The 15,474-nt window shown below is 43.3% G+C and overlaps 2 protein-coding genes across 2 annotated transcripts in view; one reads left to right on the plus strand and one right to left on the minus strand.

The window, feature by feature from the left end:
• Positions 1-10,102, plus strand: part of cdk17 (cyclin dependent kinase 17) — a 40,526-nt gene extending 30,424 nt beyond the window's left edge. The window contains exons 5-17 of the mRNA XM_070853530.1: positions 1,827-1,952; positions 2,728-2,784; positions 2,870-2,984; positions 3,073-3,167; positions 3,346-3,408; positions 3,795-3,918; positions 4,017-4,137; positions 4,259-4,356; positions 5,176-5,281; positions 5,510-5,552; positions 6,200-6,290; positions 6,382-6,459; positions 7,001-10,102. Of these exons, the coding sequence (XP_070709631.1) occupies positions 1,827-1,952; positions 2,728-2,784; positions 2,870-2,984; positions 3,073-3,167; positions 3,346-3,408; positions 3,795-3,918; positions 4,017-4,137; positions 4,259-4,356; positions 5,176-5,281; positions 5,510-5,552; positions 6,200-6,290; positions 6,382-6,459; positions 7,001-7,041 (1,158 nt within the window). The 3' untranslated portion in view covers positions 7,042-10,102. The remainder of the gene's footprint in view (positions 1-1,826; positions 1,953-2,727; positions 2,785-2,869; positions 2,985-3,072; positions 3,168-3,345; positions 3,409-3,794; positions 3,919-4,016; positions 4,138-4,258; positions 4,357-5,175; positions 5,282-5,509; positions 5,553-6,199; positions 6,291-6,381; positions 6,460-7,000) is intronic.
• Positions 10,103-10,177: 75 nt separating this feature from the next.
• elk3 (ETS transcription factor ELK3) overlaps positions 10,178-15,474 on the minus strand; it is a 9,491-nt gene continuing 4,194 nt past the window's right edge. The window contains exons 2-5 of the mRNA XM_070853772.1: positions 14,968-15,202; positions 14,151-14,876; positions 12,980-13,102; positions 10,178-11,741 (exon numbers count right to left, since the gene is read on the minus strand). Of these exons, the coding sequence (XP_070709873.1) occupies positions 11,646-11,741; positions 12,980-13,102; positions 14,151-14,876; positions 14,968-15,174 (1,152 nt within the window). The 5' untranslated portion in view covers positions 15,175-15,202 and the 3' untranslated portion in view covers positions 10,178-11,645. The remainder of the gene's footprint in view (positions 11,742-12,979; positions 13,103-14,150; positions 14,877-14,967; positions 15,203-15,474) is intronic.

A 15,474-nucleotide genomic window follows, 5' to 3' on the forward strand; every position in this document is an offset into this window, starting at 1 on the left:
TGGGATTGTTAAACTATTTTCACAGTAACTGTTTGGGTCTCGCAACGTTAGCGTCCCAAAGGAAACTCGCATACCTTATCGAACATCCTGCACCGGGACAAGTACCCTCGCTGTTACACTCCTAAAATATATCGTGTCCTTTTCCCAGCAGAGTAGATAAACTATTGGACACACCTTGATGTGCATGAGTTTCACATACAGTGCATGATCACACAACAATAACGTCAACTTGCACAGTTTAATTAAAGACTTGTGTGATACTGTTATTTGTAAAAGTTTCTAAATCTTCCAAACTCATATTTATTTGTTACAAGAGACTTGAACCAAACTCTGTGATGAATTCTTGTTACTTTCACTCACTTCCTGGTGACTTATTTGTGTTTATTTATTCAAATGTGTGCTATTTAGTTGTTAACATTTATGTAATTATAGGAATAAGCCTTTCAGGTAGTCTAAAGATTTATTTAAATGTAAAGTTAACACAGGCTTTGGGATGACTGAGCCCAGATCGCATATAAATAACAGACGAATTGTGCGGCTGCAACCAACAGATGTCTATTATTATGTCTGATAAACAGTCTAACAGGCAAAGATATAACATTTCAACTGATTTTAAATCTGAGACAAGCAGCTCTTCAACTTTAAGAATGAATGAATTTTTCTATCTATAAAAACATGAATGATTTCTCAGGTGTTTACACATACAGTACTTCTAATGCTTGGCAAACTAAGGGACCAACATGAATCTAAAAGAAAAGTAATAAAAATAGATGAACTGCAGAGGGGACAGATGAAAACTGTTGGCGCCTGACAGTAAATGAGCTGTAACACTCCATCAGACATCAGAGAAAAAGCAGCTTGCATTATGTAACACTTCTCCTCTTCGAGACACCGATATGCTGCACACAATCAGAGCTCTTCGTTTCAGCTCTCAGCTGTCGGCACACTGTTGGCATCTTCTCTGAGCAGCAGCGCTGCCATGTAATGAAATGAGAGAAGATGAGTTGGGGCAGAGAAAGTGTGTACGATAACCAAACAGAGGCGACGTCTTCTCTTGTTGGATTTTTACTCCACTCACCCTCGTTTTTCCCACATCGGTCAGCGTTATATGAGCCTGTGGCTATCAGACGTGGTCTTATTGTGATCCCTGAATAGGCGCGATCCAACACAATAAGATACGAGACCAGTGATATTGACAACGACAGCCTGTGTGTGTGAATGCAGACTGAGATATAAACTCTAATAAACACACACACACACGCTTTGTTTTCAGGTGTGTGTTTCTAATAAGCACAATCTGATGTGTGCTTATAAAGGTTTCTTAGCTTCGACACGCCGCCTCTTATTTCTATCCCCCATAAGATGTTGATCGACCTGATCTCTGTCTTCTCTCTCCGGGAGTAGGAGGAGATGAGAGCGAGTTATTTTAGACACTGTGTGTGTGTGTGTGTGTGTGTGTGTGTGTGTGGGTGGACCACACTGGCTTCATGCTGCTGAAACATGCCCGACACTCCGTAGACACATGAGGCATGTACCCGTGTATTTTCTGACAGTGGGCCGTGATGTGAGCAGATTGCAGAGAAGCAACAGCGTGGCTCTTAACCATCAACTCATGTATTTAGCTAATCGTGTGTGTTGAAGTCTAATAAGTACAAATGGCAAGAATTTGATTTTGCTTTTGAGCTTTTTTGCTTTAAATTCTTTTTTTTTTTTTTTTAAAAGGTGCAAACTTCCCGCCCAAAGAAGCTCCAGATCCTCCACAGGAATGTCAAATCAAAAGCTAGTTCAGCTTTTGAAGTTATTATATAAACATGTGTGTGTTTCAGGACCTCAACAAGCGCCTGTCGCTGCCTGCTGACATCCGAATTCCCGACGGTTACCTGGAGAAGCTGCAGCTCAGCAGCCCACCCTTCGACCAGCCGCTCAGCCGACGCTCCCGCCGAGCCTCTCTGGTCAGTGTCATTGTGTGTGTGTGTGTGTCTGTGTGTGCTACCTTTATTGCTCGGTGGCGCTGCTACCAGACTCCCTCTGTGCAAGTTACCATGGCAACTGGCCCAGTGTGAGATCAGGATGGATTAATGTGGAAATACAAGCGCTCACCTCCTGCCTTTAGGCCCATCACATTAAATCATAATTCTTAGCTGTGGTGTGATCACGCAGCCTTTATGGACTTACGGACCTGAGCAGGCAGCTGGCAGTGATACCTGAGCCTAAAGAGGTTATTGCCAGTATTAACTCAGCAAAGTTATTGGTACTTTCTAAAAGAGCTGGAAAGAATGGGCCTTTTAGTATTTACGTGTGTTTTTGTCCTCCAGGTGATGTGAAGACATTTCCAGCAGCTATAATGGAGGATTATAGTTGTACTATAGTAGTAGTATAGTAGTTTAATTTATCAGAAATACTTTATTTATTCGGGAATTTATTTCTAATTTGCACCAATGAAAGTAGAGGTGCCACTTTTATTAGGTTCTAAGTTTATTAGTCACAGGAGGTGTCAATTAATTCTGTTTTTTTGGCTAATTTAAATGAGTGAGTGGTTAAAGTGTGCTGAATTAGCTAATAACAGTTCCTGTGTATCTTTATTAATCCTCTAATGGGTGAAATTCTTTCTAGATGTACAGACGACAGACAGTCAAATCCTAAATGGGTCTCTAAACATGGCTTGTTAACTTGCCAAATAACTTCATCTGTGCTTAATCCTGACTTTGCCGTCTGTCTTTTCCTCAGTCGGAAATTGGTTTTGGCAAGTTGGAGACTTACATTAAGCTGGACAAACTGGGAGAGGTGAGGACCTGACATTGATGGATTTATGTTTCATATCTCTATATTGATGTCGCAGTATTGAACCAGCGTTGTGTGTCGCATTCAGGGAACTTACGCAACAGTATTTAAAGGACGCAGCAAGCTGACGGACAACCTGGTGGCGCTGAAGGAGATCCGGCTGGAGCACGAGGAGGGAGCGCCATGCACGGCCATCAGAGAAGGTGAACATTTATTTATCAAATTGAATTACTATTTTCTTTAAGTCGTACACATTTTACTCTGTGTCTAAACGTCTGTGTGTCTCCGTAGTGTCGTTACTGAAGGACCTCAAACACGCCAACATCGTGACACTACACGACATCGTCCACACTGACAAGAGCCTCACGCTCGTTTTCGAGTACCTGGTAAGACTCGACATGCATGACGGTCTTCGTCTAGAGCTTTAACAGACAAAGCATTTCTAAGTTTAAGAGCAGGTTGCTATTCATCCAGCACAAAGACAAGGTGACATGCATGTGGAAAAGCTATTTTAAGTGTCAGTGTGAGGTGTCCTTTCTGTGATGGTGCCATTTCTCCCTGCAGGATAAGGACCTGAAGCAGTACATGGATGACTGTGGAAACATAATGAGCATGCACAATGTGAAGGTGACTCTTCCCATCATATATCACTTCCCATGATATTTTAATTCTGGTCTCTTCGCCCTGTAATGTTATTTCCCTTTGCTTGTTCTGTCTTCTCAACCTTGTGAGATTTCATTTCCTATTTCTAAGTCTGGTCAGCAGAGACGAGGCTTATTAGCTTTTTGGCAGGACTGGATTTTCAAAATAAAGTTGTGGCTGTTTGACAGAATAGTTCCAAGACTTTAATTTAGGGACTAAAAGTCTCGTCTGTTTTAATTTACATCCCATCCGAAGAGTTGTGAAAACAAATTAGACCAATTAAGGAAAGAGCAGTGTTGTCTGTACGGGACCTGTTGCTCATCATGTGAGAAGACATTAATAACAACAAGTTTTTACATATTTCTCTCCAGATTTTCCTGTTCCAGATCCTGCGAGGTCTGTCGTATTGTCACAAGAGGAAAGTTCTCCACAGGGACCTGAAGCCCCAGAACCTCCTCATCAATGAGAAAGGAGAACTCAAACTGGCTGATTTCGGTAGGCAGCTGCCGGCATTTCCTTTTTTGGTGGGATATGACGCTGCGTTACCGCGGAAACAACCCTGACATGTGTTTATATCCTTGGTGGGCTGGCAGGTCTGGCGAGGGCCAAGTCTGTCCCGACTAAAACCTACTCCAACGAGGTGGTGACTCTGTGGTACCGGCCTCCTGACGTCCTGCTGGGATCCTCTGAGTATTCAACGCAGATCGACATGTGGTACGAGCCTCACGGGAACACTGCCACTGACGCCGCTCACGCTTAGTACAGGCGTGATTTGTCATTAATCATTGTGTTGTTGTTGTCGGTTGTGTGTGTGTGTGTGTGTGTGTGTGTGCAGGGGAGTTGGTTGTATATTCTATGAGATGGCTGCAGGTCGGCCGCTGTTCCCTGGTTCCACCGTGGAGGACGAGCTCCACCTCATCTTCAGATTACTGGGTGAGCGAGTCCTGCCAGGGTTAGATCACCATAGCAACCACAGCCCGACCGATACTGGAGTCATGACACAAACACAGAGAAAACACCAAAACACACACACACCATAAGACTAGAATAACACACAGCCTGTCATTATGGCAGAGTAAATGTTAATTTAAGGGCTGCACATATAAGGTGTTTAAACGTGCAGGTCGTGCAAATATGATGTTACAGAGTACCAGAAGTAAAGTACTTTGATTATTCCAAGTACTTCTTCAAAGTAATGTAACTAATTTGAGATTTGATTACTTTTTCGATTACTTCTCTAACAAATGTTTTAAAGCTGAAAGAGCTCTTTGCGTCGGACACCTCTGTGACTGTACGGACCAACTCTAGCTGGTTAGCCGCCTCGCTAACGTAGCAAACAGATGCGATATGGATGAGTAATATAACGGCTGTAAATGACATATATTACATGTTAGTTATACTGAAAAGGAACAATAAGAGGGGAGTTGTTTATTAACTTTCCAGGAACTTGTTTCACAAACTTGTTAGCAGCTTTTGCCACAGAGAAACCACCGTAACTGAGCAGCACCGCCTGCTCAGCTGGATGCTCATAGCATTGTAAACAATGGACTTGGAGCATCCTCTGTTGGACAAACTGTGTGATTACACCATCTTCCAAATACCCTGTGCATATTTTTCTGCATTATGTTCTGTAAAAAGCACAAATACATCTGTGGTGAACCAGTTTTTAATCCGTGATAAATCAGTCGGGCTCTAAGAGGAACTCAAACGTCTCCCCATGCATGTTGTTAACTGTTCAAACTGTGACTGCAGGCACGCCCACAGAGGAGAAGTGGCCCGGAATCTCCTCCATTGAAGAGTTTAAATCCTACAACTTCCCCAAATACAAACCACAGCCGATCATCAACCACGCTCCCAGGTATCGTGTTCTCTGCGTGCATGGCTCTATTTTTTCCTTCACCCCCTTCGTTCGTACACAGTAACGGTGTGTAATCGTGAACGTGAGACTGTGTGCCGCAGGCAGGAAATCCTGTGGAACATTTCACAGACGGCCGTCCACTTCCTTCCTCCCATGAGCCCCCACGTTCCCATCAGCCTGTGCTGCAGGCAGACAGTAAACCGTTGCTCTTCCTTCTGTATCCTCTAGGCTGGACAGTGAAGGCATCGAGCTGCTGCTGGCTTTCCTCAGAGTGAGTGTTTATAATACAGTTCATTCTCAACTGATTTATGTATCTGACCTTTTTCTTCCTGTTTTTAATTTATCTTGTATTTCTATTATACATAAAAATCTGCACAAGCACATAATTATTATTATCGTTATTCATAAGAATTATTAGTTCTGTTCTTACTAAACATGCTGCCCCCTAAACTTCTAATTGCTTGATTGATTCTTGACCTTGTGGAGTGCTGACAAAAAGCCAGATGGTCTTTGCTTTTAAGCACATCTCACAAGTCTTCATTCAGCGAAGGGAGTGCGTACAGGTGTCGTCACATGACCTTAATGTGAGATTTTGATCAAAACCCTCCATATTTGACGTCAAAAGGTCGTCCTGGGACAGAGACGGGGGGGTCGTGATCTACCGCTTGTTGTCATGTGATGTTAAGCTCTCATTAGGTCATGTGACGGCTCCTCAATTAGCTTCACTTCAGGAAGCTTTCAGCGTTTTCGTAATGGAAGTGAATCCCTTCAGTACCAGTTGTAGACAGCAGGAGGCCCAGAGCTGTCAGCGCTGAGTGAACACACACTGAGTTCAGCCGACAGAATCGCTGATCGCAGCCACAACGTTATCTGCTGAAATCACAAGACGATTGATTTGTCTTGTTTCTGTGTCCGCAGTACGAATCCAAGAAGAGGATTTCAGCCGAGGAGGCGATGAAACATTCCTACTTCAGGCAGCTCGGGATGAGAGTTCACACACTGCCCGAGAGTGAGCGAACACACCACTGAACTCAGCAGCCTCCTCACTGCTTTTTTTTTTTTTTTTCCTCTGTAGACTGAAGCTCTGCTCTGTGTTGTAGGTATATCAATATTCACATTAAAAGAAGTGCAGCTGCAGAGGGACCCTGGCTACAGGAACTCCTCGTACCCAGAGTCAGGTGGGTTCGGATGGTGATTAGTTGTTTGATCCAAAGAAATGTCATAAAATTATGCTAAATGTTAATCAGGAAGACGTCCTTAAACGTCTCGTCATAGTCATGAATCAGAAAGTATTCACATTTAAGAAGATGGAGTCAGAGATTTTAACTTTTTTTTCTTAAAAAATACTTCAACTAATTTATCAAATATGTAAATAGATTGCAAATAATTAAGTAGTTGACAATCAATCAATTAGCTGTAGCTCTACTTTAGCATTTAATCTTTTTGAGATCATCAGAAAGTGATGAAGGTGCCGAGATATCGAGACTTTTAGTCCCTGAGTGGGTCAATCTTTAAAAACGTTGGAGCCTACATTTCCCATAATGCAACTGGAATTTCATTAGTCCCTTTTGAAGTGTGAAGCCATGTCCCAGACAGCAGTAATCAATAATGCACCTTTCAAACTAATGATTTATCAATGAAGGTTACATATGACACTCCATAACTTAAAGCAAGGGCATTATGGGTAATGTATTTTTACAGTCTTTCCTCTTCCTGCAGGTAACAGCAAGATCAACAGGAGGCAGAGCATGCTCTTCTAATGTGCGATGAAGAGGATGGTCCACTGCCCAACTTCATCATCAATTCCCACCGACCTCTCGCATGAGCCCACCTCCCTCTTGGAGTGACCCCCCCCCTCCCTTACCCGCGCACACACACACTTACACACACACTCACACACACACACACATAAAGACGCACACACACCCCTCTGAGCGAGTGACTCTGCGTTGAATCTATTTGGAGACTGTTTATTTATTGAGGGGTGGGGTGAGGTTGAATTTTTTTGCTGCTAAACTACTACTGTCTGTATTTAACACACCGTGTGTGTGCGTGTGCATGTGTGTGTGTGTCTGTGTGTGTGTGTGTGTGTGTGTGTACATGATGTGAACTCGAGACGCCATGCACAGTTGAGCAGTCAGTAACTTTACTATTGTTTTTCTACTGACTCCGATTCTCCGGCTTCGTTTGAGTTAGAACTCCACTGATGTTGATGTCGACGCTGTGATCCAAGTTGTTGTTCTTGTTGTCGTGCTTGGAGACCGAACGCTTCAGTTTCTTCAGATCTTTCTTTTTTTTTTTTATGAATATGTACATCTATATATATTTGGAGTTTATGTTTTGTTTTTCTTCGAGCTTCCGTGACTGAACTTTGCGACATTTCCAGGTTTAGAAAGTCCGGGAAGGCTAGACGGTGTTGGTTGGGGGGAAAAAACAGTAAATCCTCTGGGTTCCTCTTCGTCATTTTTCTAAAATATTTCAATCTGACATTTCTGGTAGAGGCCCTGCTGCCCTCGGGGAGGTTACACTGAGGGTGAAAAAGCAGGAGTGGGTCGGGTTAAGAGTTTGGGGCTGTGGGTTAAAGAAGCACACACATCAAACTGAGAGAACTCCAAACCGATTTTCAGTTCTTTTGCCATTCTGGCTCAGCAACGGGACCAAAACTGAGGAGGAGGCGGAGAGTGAAAGCGTGGATTAAAGCGAAGGGATACTGGAGCTGAACAGGAAGTCATGTGACGCCCCACAGGAAGCCAGCAAGCCTTCGCTAAAAAACCCCACACAAAACTGCCAGGACTTGAGTGCTTTTTAAAAAAAAAAAAAAAAAAAAAGTAATGCAAGCTTCACTTTCTCGCTCTCGATCTCACTGCAGTAACTCTTTGTTTTTAACTTGCACTTCAGTGTGTGTTTTTTTGGAATCAGGGACCCGGGCCCCGGCGTGGCCGAGTTTACCCAACAGTATTAAGATGTGTTCGCTGTGTCTGTGACCTTTGACCTCTCCTTGTGAAACAACAGTGTCACTGTGGCATGTTTTTTCGGAGGGGGGGGTGGGATGTCCAAAGGCAAAATGGTTGTTTTCCACTTGGCGTCGGACCACTGCTCTCTCCAGCATTTGTACACAAGGAAAAAAAACAAAAAAGAGATTTCAAATTGAAATTTTAGATTTAACTGCCCGCTGTGTTGTTTGCAACTGACAGTGATGCTACAGATGAAGCCGTTTGAGAAGTCTCTCTTTTTACTGCATGTTCACTGGAGCAAATGGAAAAACCTCCAAATCACTTGAACACTTTCAAAATGTCTGCTGGTGAGCTTTGCTTTGCATTCCTGGTTTGGTTTGATGACTATTCATCCTGCGATGTAGTGACTTCCTGTCCAGATATTTCCAGCAGCTATGTGATGGCAAAAAGTGTCTCCTCCCTTTTTAAAGGACTAGTTAAGTGCTTATTTGCCTTCTTGCGATAGTTGAATGAGAGGACCGATGCCACTCTCGTGTCTTCACAGTAAACATGAAGCTAGCACCACGAGCCTGTTAGCCTGTTAGCTTAGCATAAAGACTAGAATCAGGGGAACTAGCCTGGCTCCACCAGAGGTCGTCATGTTTAGTTTTTACAAAAACCGAAGAGTAGAAAAGGAGACATGCTGGAATATTTTGTGGTGGGGCACAGTAGCTTCTTTTTATGCTAAGCTAAGCTAACCAAACCAGCTGTTGTCCACAGCTACGTGTTTGGCTGTACAGACATGGTCTTCTCATCTTAAGCCTGTTTCTCAAAATGTCAAAATATCTATAAAGATAGAAGTGTTAGTGTTCAGATACATACAGGGAGAAATCCCTTCTGCACACACACCAGGAATGCATTGACCATCACAGGCTGAACATGTTCAGTGTGAGAGGATCTGAGGGGAAATGTTCCTGCTACTGCGGCTCTTTGGCTCAAAATCCACATGAACATTTCACACTTATTGTCTGGTGAGATTTAAAGGATTTGAGCAACATGCTGATTTGGTAGAACTTGCTAGAAACTTGCTTGAACGCTCAGTAAACTCGCTAATAGCTGAGAGCCTTAACGTAATTGACTTTAACACGGTTTGCAGGTGATAGTGCGGCTATCCTGTAATCATACTGTTGTTCTCATCATGTCAGTTAAGGCTAATTTGATGAATTAAAGCTCAACACAAACAGGACAAATACAGACGGAAGATACTGTCAACAGTTACATTTAAAATAATGTAATAGTTTTTGCGTTAACAGGAAAAAAGTCATTATATTAATGGTAGACATCCTGTGTTATATTGACCCTTTGCCCCTTGATTTGTCCCGAGGCGGCTTTAAATCAGGAAACATTTATCTGCCCCTCATATTGAGCTGCATCCTCATGTTTGGATGCTTCACTAAAACTTTATCACACTTTTTTTTTTTTTAAGAAATCTTTTACATTTTCTACACATTTCCCTGTAATGATAATAGAAACATAAGGATACAGGATACAGTAATTCCACCGTTGACTGTAAACTGTGTAGTTTAGCAGTGACATGCATGAAAGGAGATTTCTACGACGGCTAAATATTTATCATTGTAAAACTGTAAAACTTTTTCAGATGTATGAATGACCTGGATTTATGTGAATATGTCTGAACGTGTGTGTGTGTGTGTGTGTGTGTGTATGTATGTGTGTGTGTTTGCCTGATGCATGGAAGGCCTGCTGTGTTGTGAATTCGACCTCTCTGAAACACTGAGCTACCGGTCAACAGTTGGTGTGTGACTCTTTTTACTGGAACTATTTATTTCTCATAACCATCGAAAGTAAATTTAATCTGTTTCATAAACAGTCTGTGGAGGTGGTCGTTCTTTGTGTGGTGTGTGAGTGTGTGTGTGACAGCAACTAAACCCAACGAAAGTCATTCTGAAAAGTAATTCGCTTTATTCCAAAACAAAAGGTTTTTTTTACAATTCGCTTAACAAAACACGCAAACACAAGCAAATCACACAATCAGAATACATTTCCATTAATTTCTCTATAAAAATAACCAGGAGCCATTTAACAAAAAAAAAAAAGAAAAGCTTTTGTGCAATTTTGACCTGGGATGTCTATTAAAACCTGTTTTAAAGCTTAATATTTTTACATTTACACTATTAAAGGCACAGCTGGTACAAGGAGTAAAAGTACAGTGCATTTAAAAAAAACAAAAAAAAAAAAGCATGAAACTATACAGAGATTTAGAAAAAAATAAAAAATAAAGTTCACAGCGTCAACTCAAAGCAACACTTAAAGACAAAATGAAGACTTCCACGCTGGCTGGCTGGGAGTCAGCGAGGGATTCATCTCATGTGACCGCACTCCCCGCTCAAACAATCCAGATCTGGACAAATGTTTATCAAGCGGAAAGAAAATGTTAAAATGATCCTGAGACACTTTTACATCCCAAAAGTGGCACAAATTGTTTTGAAGGTTGATAAATGACAGAATGTTGTTCACATTTGAAGATTTTGTCTATTTAAGACTTTGACTCTCTGTCATGGTAAATTATTGGAATTGAATCATCCAGCTATGGTCCCATTATTTGATCAAATCTAATTAAGCGTACAGACATGAGGTTGATACACTATGCATGTTTCCTATTTTCAGGATGTCCTCAACCCAAAATCGCTTTTTCCTCCCCTTCTGATCCAGTAGCACAACAACAGCTAGAGCTCAGCGTCTGCTTCAATCTATTTTCACATTTTATCACCAGCTGATGCACTTTTCCAAGTCATGTTTGAAGCAGCTGCATTTCTAGGGAGACTAGAACTCTGCATAAGGCTAACTAGGCAGAATAGTCACTAAGCGTATTTCGTACATTCATTTACTTAAAGGAGCTGCACTTGAGCCTGTTAAATTACACCTGTAAAATCTTATGGCTCAGTGGCGTCTCGTTATCTTGATCTAGGATTTAGGATTTCCCCAGATCTGCATCGTTTGAGTCAGAGGTGTGGATATTGACATTCGTCAGGGCAGGAATAACATTCATGAAATGGCAACCAGCCTGTATTACTGAAGTTTGAAGTGAAATGAGATGAGATCCAGATAATTTCTTTGCATGAACAGAAATTAATCTTTTACATCATGAGAAGAGGAAAACACCAAACGCAAATGTGACGAGCATCTAATGCAAATACTCTTCTTAGAGAGCAAAGCTTCAGAAAGTGAAGCTCCTGTTTCCTCTTATAATAAATGCAAAGAAACAGGTTTCAGATCAAAGTGTAATTGGACTCGGAGGAAGTCCGACTCCTGCGTGGTTCGTCAGAGTTTAAGGCTGATTGGCTTGGTCCTTATCTGGGCTGATCTGGCCCAGCTCGACCTGGTTTGGCCCAGTTTGCTCTTGGCTGGCATCAGGACTTGCTGGAGCTGGAGGAGAGCAGCAGAGGAGAGGGAGTGTCCATGTTGGGTAAAGGCACCGGGATGGGTCCATTGAGCAGAGTGGGGAACTGCAGGGGGACATTTGTTATTAGAGATGGAGGCCACAGCAAATATTTAACCTGGACTGGAATATTTCAGGATCACGATCGAGCTGACCTGGTAACTTAAATTTCCTTTTGTAGTATCTTAATAAATCATAATAATAAAAAGTGAAAATACCTGCACATTCCAGTCTTTCACAACAAGTAAGTGTACTCGATTTTTTCTTTGCTGATGACACTAGTGTATTCTTACAATAAATATGATATAAACCTATTAAAACCATAATAATTTCTATGATGTAAAGTGAAATGTGCAACTTTTGGTGGAGTTCAAGCACCATAAGGTGCCGTTTGTAGAAAAAGTAGACACACTCAGATTTGGAAACCACCACTAGGAGTCGCCAAAGTCACAAATGTTCAAATTCTACACATGAGGGCTTTAAATTGTCACTTGATTTCTCTATTATTTTTTTTTCACAGCTAGTCTGACTGCTGCTGCACCACAGGAGGAGAGTGTGTTATTGTTTATTCTGCAGTGTGGGGGCCGACCCTCCTTGTGGGGACTAAAACGCAGACCATCAGATGCGTAACAGTTTTACTTTTGGGATTGAATGTGTGTTTTTTCGAGTTGACATGGGTGGGAGGGGCTCCTGACCAACCAGTCATCTCTCTTTTCACCCTAGCCAACAGGAAGTTGCCCCCTCTTCTTGTCCACACTAAAACGGAAACATCTGTAGCTTATTTTGAAACCCTGGCACACAGTGAAACACACACACACACACACACAACTGTGTGAAAACAACTGTGGAGGTAAATCTGTGCTGTGAAATGAAAGATCCTGTAATTATGAGTGAGGGATTTAGAGAGATATCGTCTTTACTGCCCACAGACAGAGATTTTGTATCCACCAGTATTTTCTCTAAAAGGCTTATATTGAAAATTAAGGTCTGTTTGTCCTTTTTACACAGAACAGCAAGAACTGAAACCATTAGAGCTTATTTTAGCTTGCGTTTTACGTAATTATTTCCTGAATTACAAGGACGACGTTGAAACTGAAATACTTTCCTCAATATCATGTGTGTGTGCATGAGTTTCCTTGCAATCCTACATTCAGGAGAACCAAGTCAGTTCACAATTACACAGTAGAGAGGATGGAAAAGGTCAAAAGTTCTACATTTAAAGAAAATCTATGGAGCCTTTGTTGAATACCAATAGTTATATACAGCAAATGCACGTATACAGTAATGCCAAAGTGTGTGCGTTACCTGAAAGAAGGGGGCATGGCCCTGCAGATGCGCAGGGCTGAGGGGTCCCACTGGACTCAGGCTGGACCAGAAATGGATATTGGAGAGTAGAGGACTGGGAGTGAGCAGCAGACCAGACGGAGTCTACATCGACAAAACCCAAAATGAAAGGTCAGAAGATAAATACGCCGAGATGGAAATGACGCTGTTTATTCTGGAAATAAGTCCAGGGAGCTGCTCATAGCCTGTGGTGAAGTTGTCCAATCATTCAGTCTCACCCTGAGCTCAAAGCCAAGCCTGCCCTCTAGTGAACTCTCTTCTACCAGACAGACTAACGTGCAGGTCAGGAAGCTCCACTCATACAGAATTCATGAGATCTATCTTCTCCTGTCTCGTCTTTCCTCTGTCTCTTCATATTTAACCAAGGCGAGTTTGGTTTCCTCTCTGGTTCTGTCAAGGAAACATAAGACTCTCCTCTATCACAACATCCAGAAACTAAAAGTTCAGTTCAGTTTGTGTTTAGATTATGTAACCACGGACAACCTTGCATGCTTTTGTTAGTGTTTTGAGCTCACATGTTGACTAGAAAAATACCAGTTTAGGCCAACAAAGACCAGCAACCACCATAAACCGGTGTCTGGTGGACAATAGCGACGACTGCAGGGGCTGTTTTTTAGCAGGAAGTAAAGTCAGAACCACATCCGTCGTGGGCGAAAGGTCTCAGAGTTTCTGATTTCTGTGGTGGAAACGGAGCTGTGGCTACTTCACCAAAAGCTCAGGTGTTCCTTGCAAACACTTATCAAAACCAAATGCTCTGTGATGAGTGAACTGTTTAGCATACTGTGATATATTTTCCGTCAGTTATGTGTCTGTCGCTGCTCAGTCTGGATAAAAGCGTCAGCTGAATGCCTCGATGTAGTCAGACCATCCTGGTTTGGTCAGCGTGTTGTTGCCAGTGAATCGGGAGCTTCAGCAACATATGGCTTCACTTACGAACCTCCTCCCTTCCTCACTCGCCTCCTCCCCTCTTTCCGCTCACCTCTTTCCATCTCCTCGCTGTCTACAAGCTTAACTTCCTACATCCCTGAAACACATCGTCCCTCTCGGTCTTCTCACCCTGACTCGCTTTCCACACCTAAAACCACCTGTTTTTACATAAGGACTGTGAGTGAGTGATGTGGTTATGGTGTACCTGTGTGGTGAGGAAGGCGGGGGTCAGAGACCCTGAAGGCAGCGCGGGGCTGTTAAGAGCAATGGAGACGAGGTCACTTCCTGTAAGGAGGAGGGAGGAGGCGGAGATCTCCAAGCTTTTGGGTTTTCTGCCTTTCAAAGGTGCATAATTGGCCAGCCCCCTCCTCTCTGGCGTCGTGGTGCTCTGTGACCTCACTCTCACCCTCTGGCCAGATGACAGGTTTAGAGGTTGGGCGCTCTGCTCTACCTCATCAGTGTCTGTGCTCCGACTCCGCCCCCTCCACAGTGTGTGGGCGGGGCTTTGCGTCGGGGAGGAGGAGCAGGAGGAGGAGCGGGCCTGCCGGGGAGACGGCCTGGACGAGTGGGAGGTGTCAGTCGAGGACGGGGGCGGGGTGGAGGGGAGGGAGGAGTGGCCACGGTTGGTTATGAATCGGATGACTGAGGCGCTGTCGTCATGGCGGTCGGTCCTGGGCTCCATCTTGATTGGCCGGAGCGGTTCTGAGGAGTGCTGCAGGGAGCTGACGGTGAAGGAGGAGTACAGGCCGGAGTGGAGGTACTGGTTTCTCCCACCTCCGTCCTCGTCTTCAGCCTCTGGCTCTGACGCCGCACCTCCACTTTCCTCACTGATGCGACCCGACTCCACCACCGCAGGGTCCATCTTCAGGATCTCAGGGAACGACACGAACTTGTAGACGAATTTCTGGCCAATCACCTTCTTGATGATGTTCTGCAGAGGAAACAAGATGTGACTCCTTATTTTAAAAGCATTTATTAATCATCATCGCACCAGTAAAACGTTGTATTTCAGTGTTGCGTACTTTGTCATAGTAGTAGCGCAGGGCTCTGCTCAGCTTGTCGTAGTTCATGTTGGTCTTGTTCTTGCGCAGCCCCCATAGCTTGGCTACTTCCTCTGACTTTAGCAGCTTGAACTCGCCGTCGTTGGACGTCCAGCAGATGAGGTGTTTGTGGCTTTGGTCGAGCAGCAGCTGCAGCAGGAACTGCCAGAGTGTGATGGAGCTCTCCATGACGGACGACACCAGAGACACAGGCGATCTGCAGACGAGAATCACGACTTAATTCAACGACCACGTGTTGGTTTGCGCTCAAGCGGAAACATTAGAGCATCAAATTGTTTGGAAAAGACGAGTCGCTGCACAGCATGAATAAGAAAGATGGAAATGTTCCTCCAGAGGAAACTGAGCTAAAGAGTTTCTGGTGAAAGCTAATGGAGGAAGAAGAGAAATATTATTTCCAACATGTTTATAATGAAGAAAGGAGACATTTTTTAGAAAGAAAGATTTTTTGGGGTCACTGGGGCAGCATAA

Source organism: Pempheris klunzingeri, chromosome 22 (genome assembly GCF_042242105.1).
Source record: "Pempheris klunzingeri isolate RE-2024b chromosome 22, fPemKlu1.hap1, whole genome shotgun sequence".
Lineage (NCBI taxonomy): Eukaryota > Metazoa > Chordata > Actinopteri > Acropomatiformes > Pempheridae > Pempheris > Pempheris klunzingeri.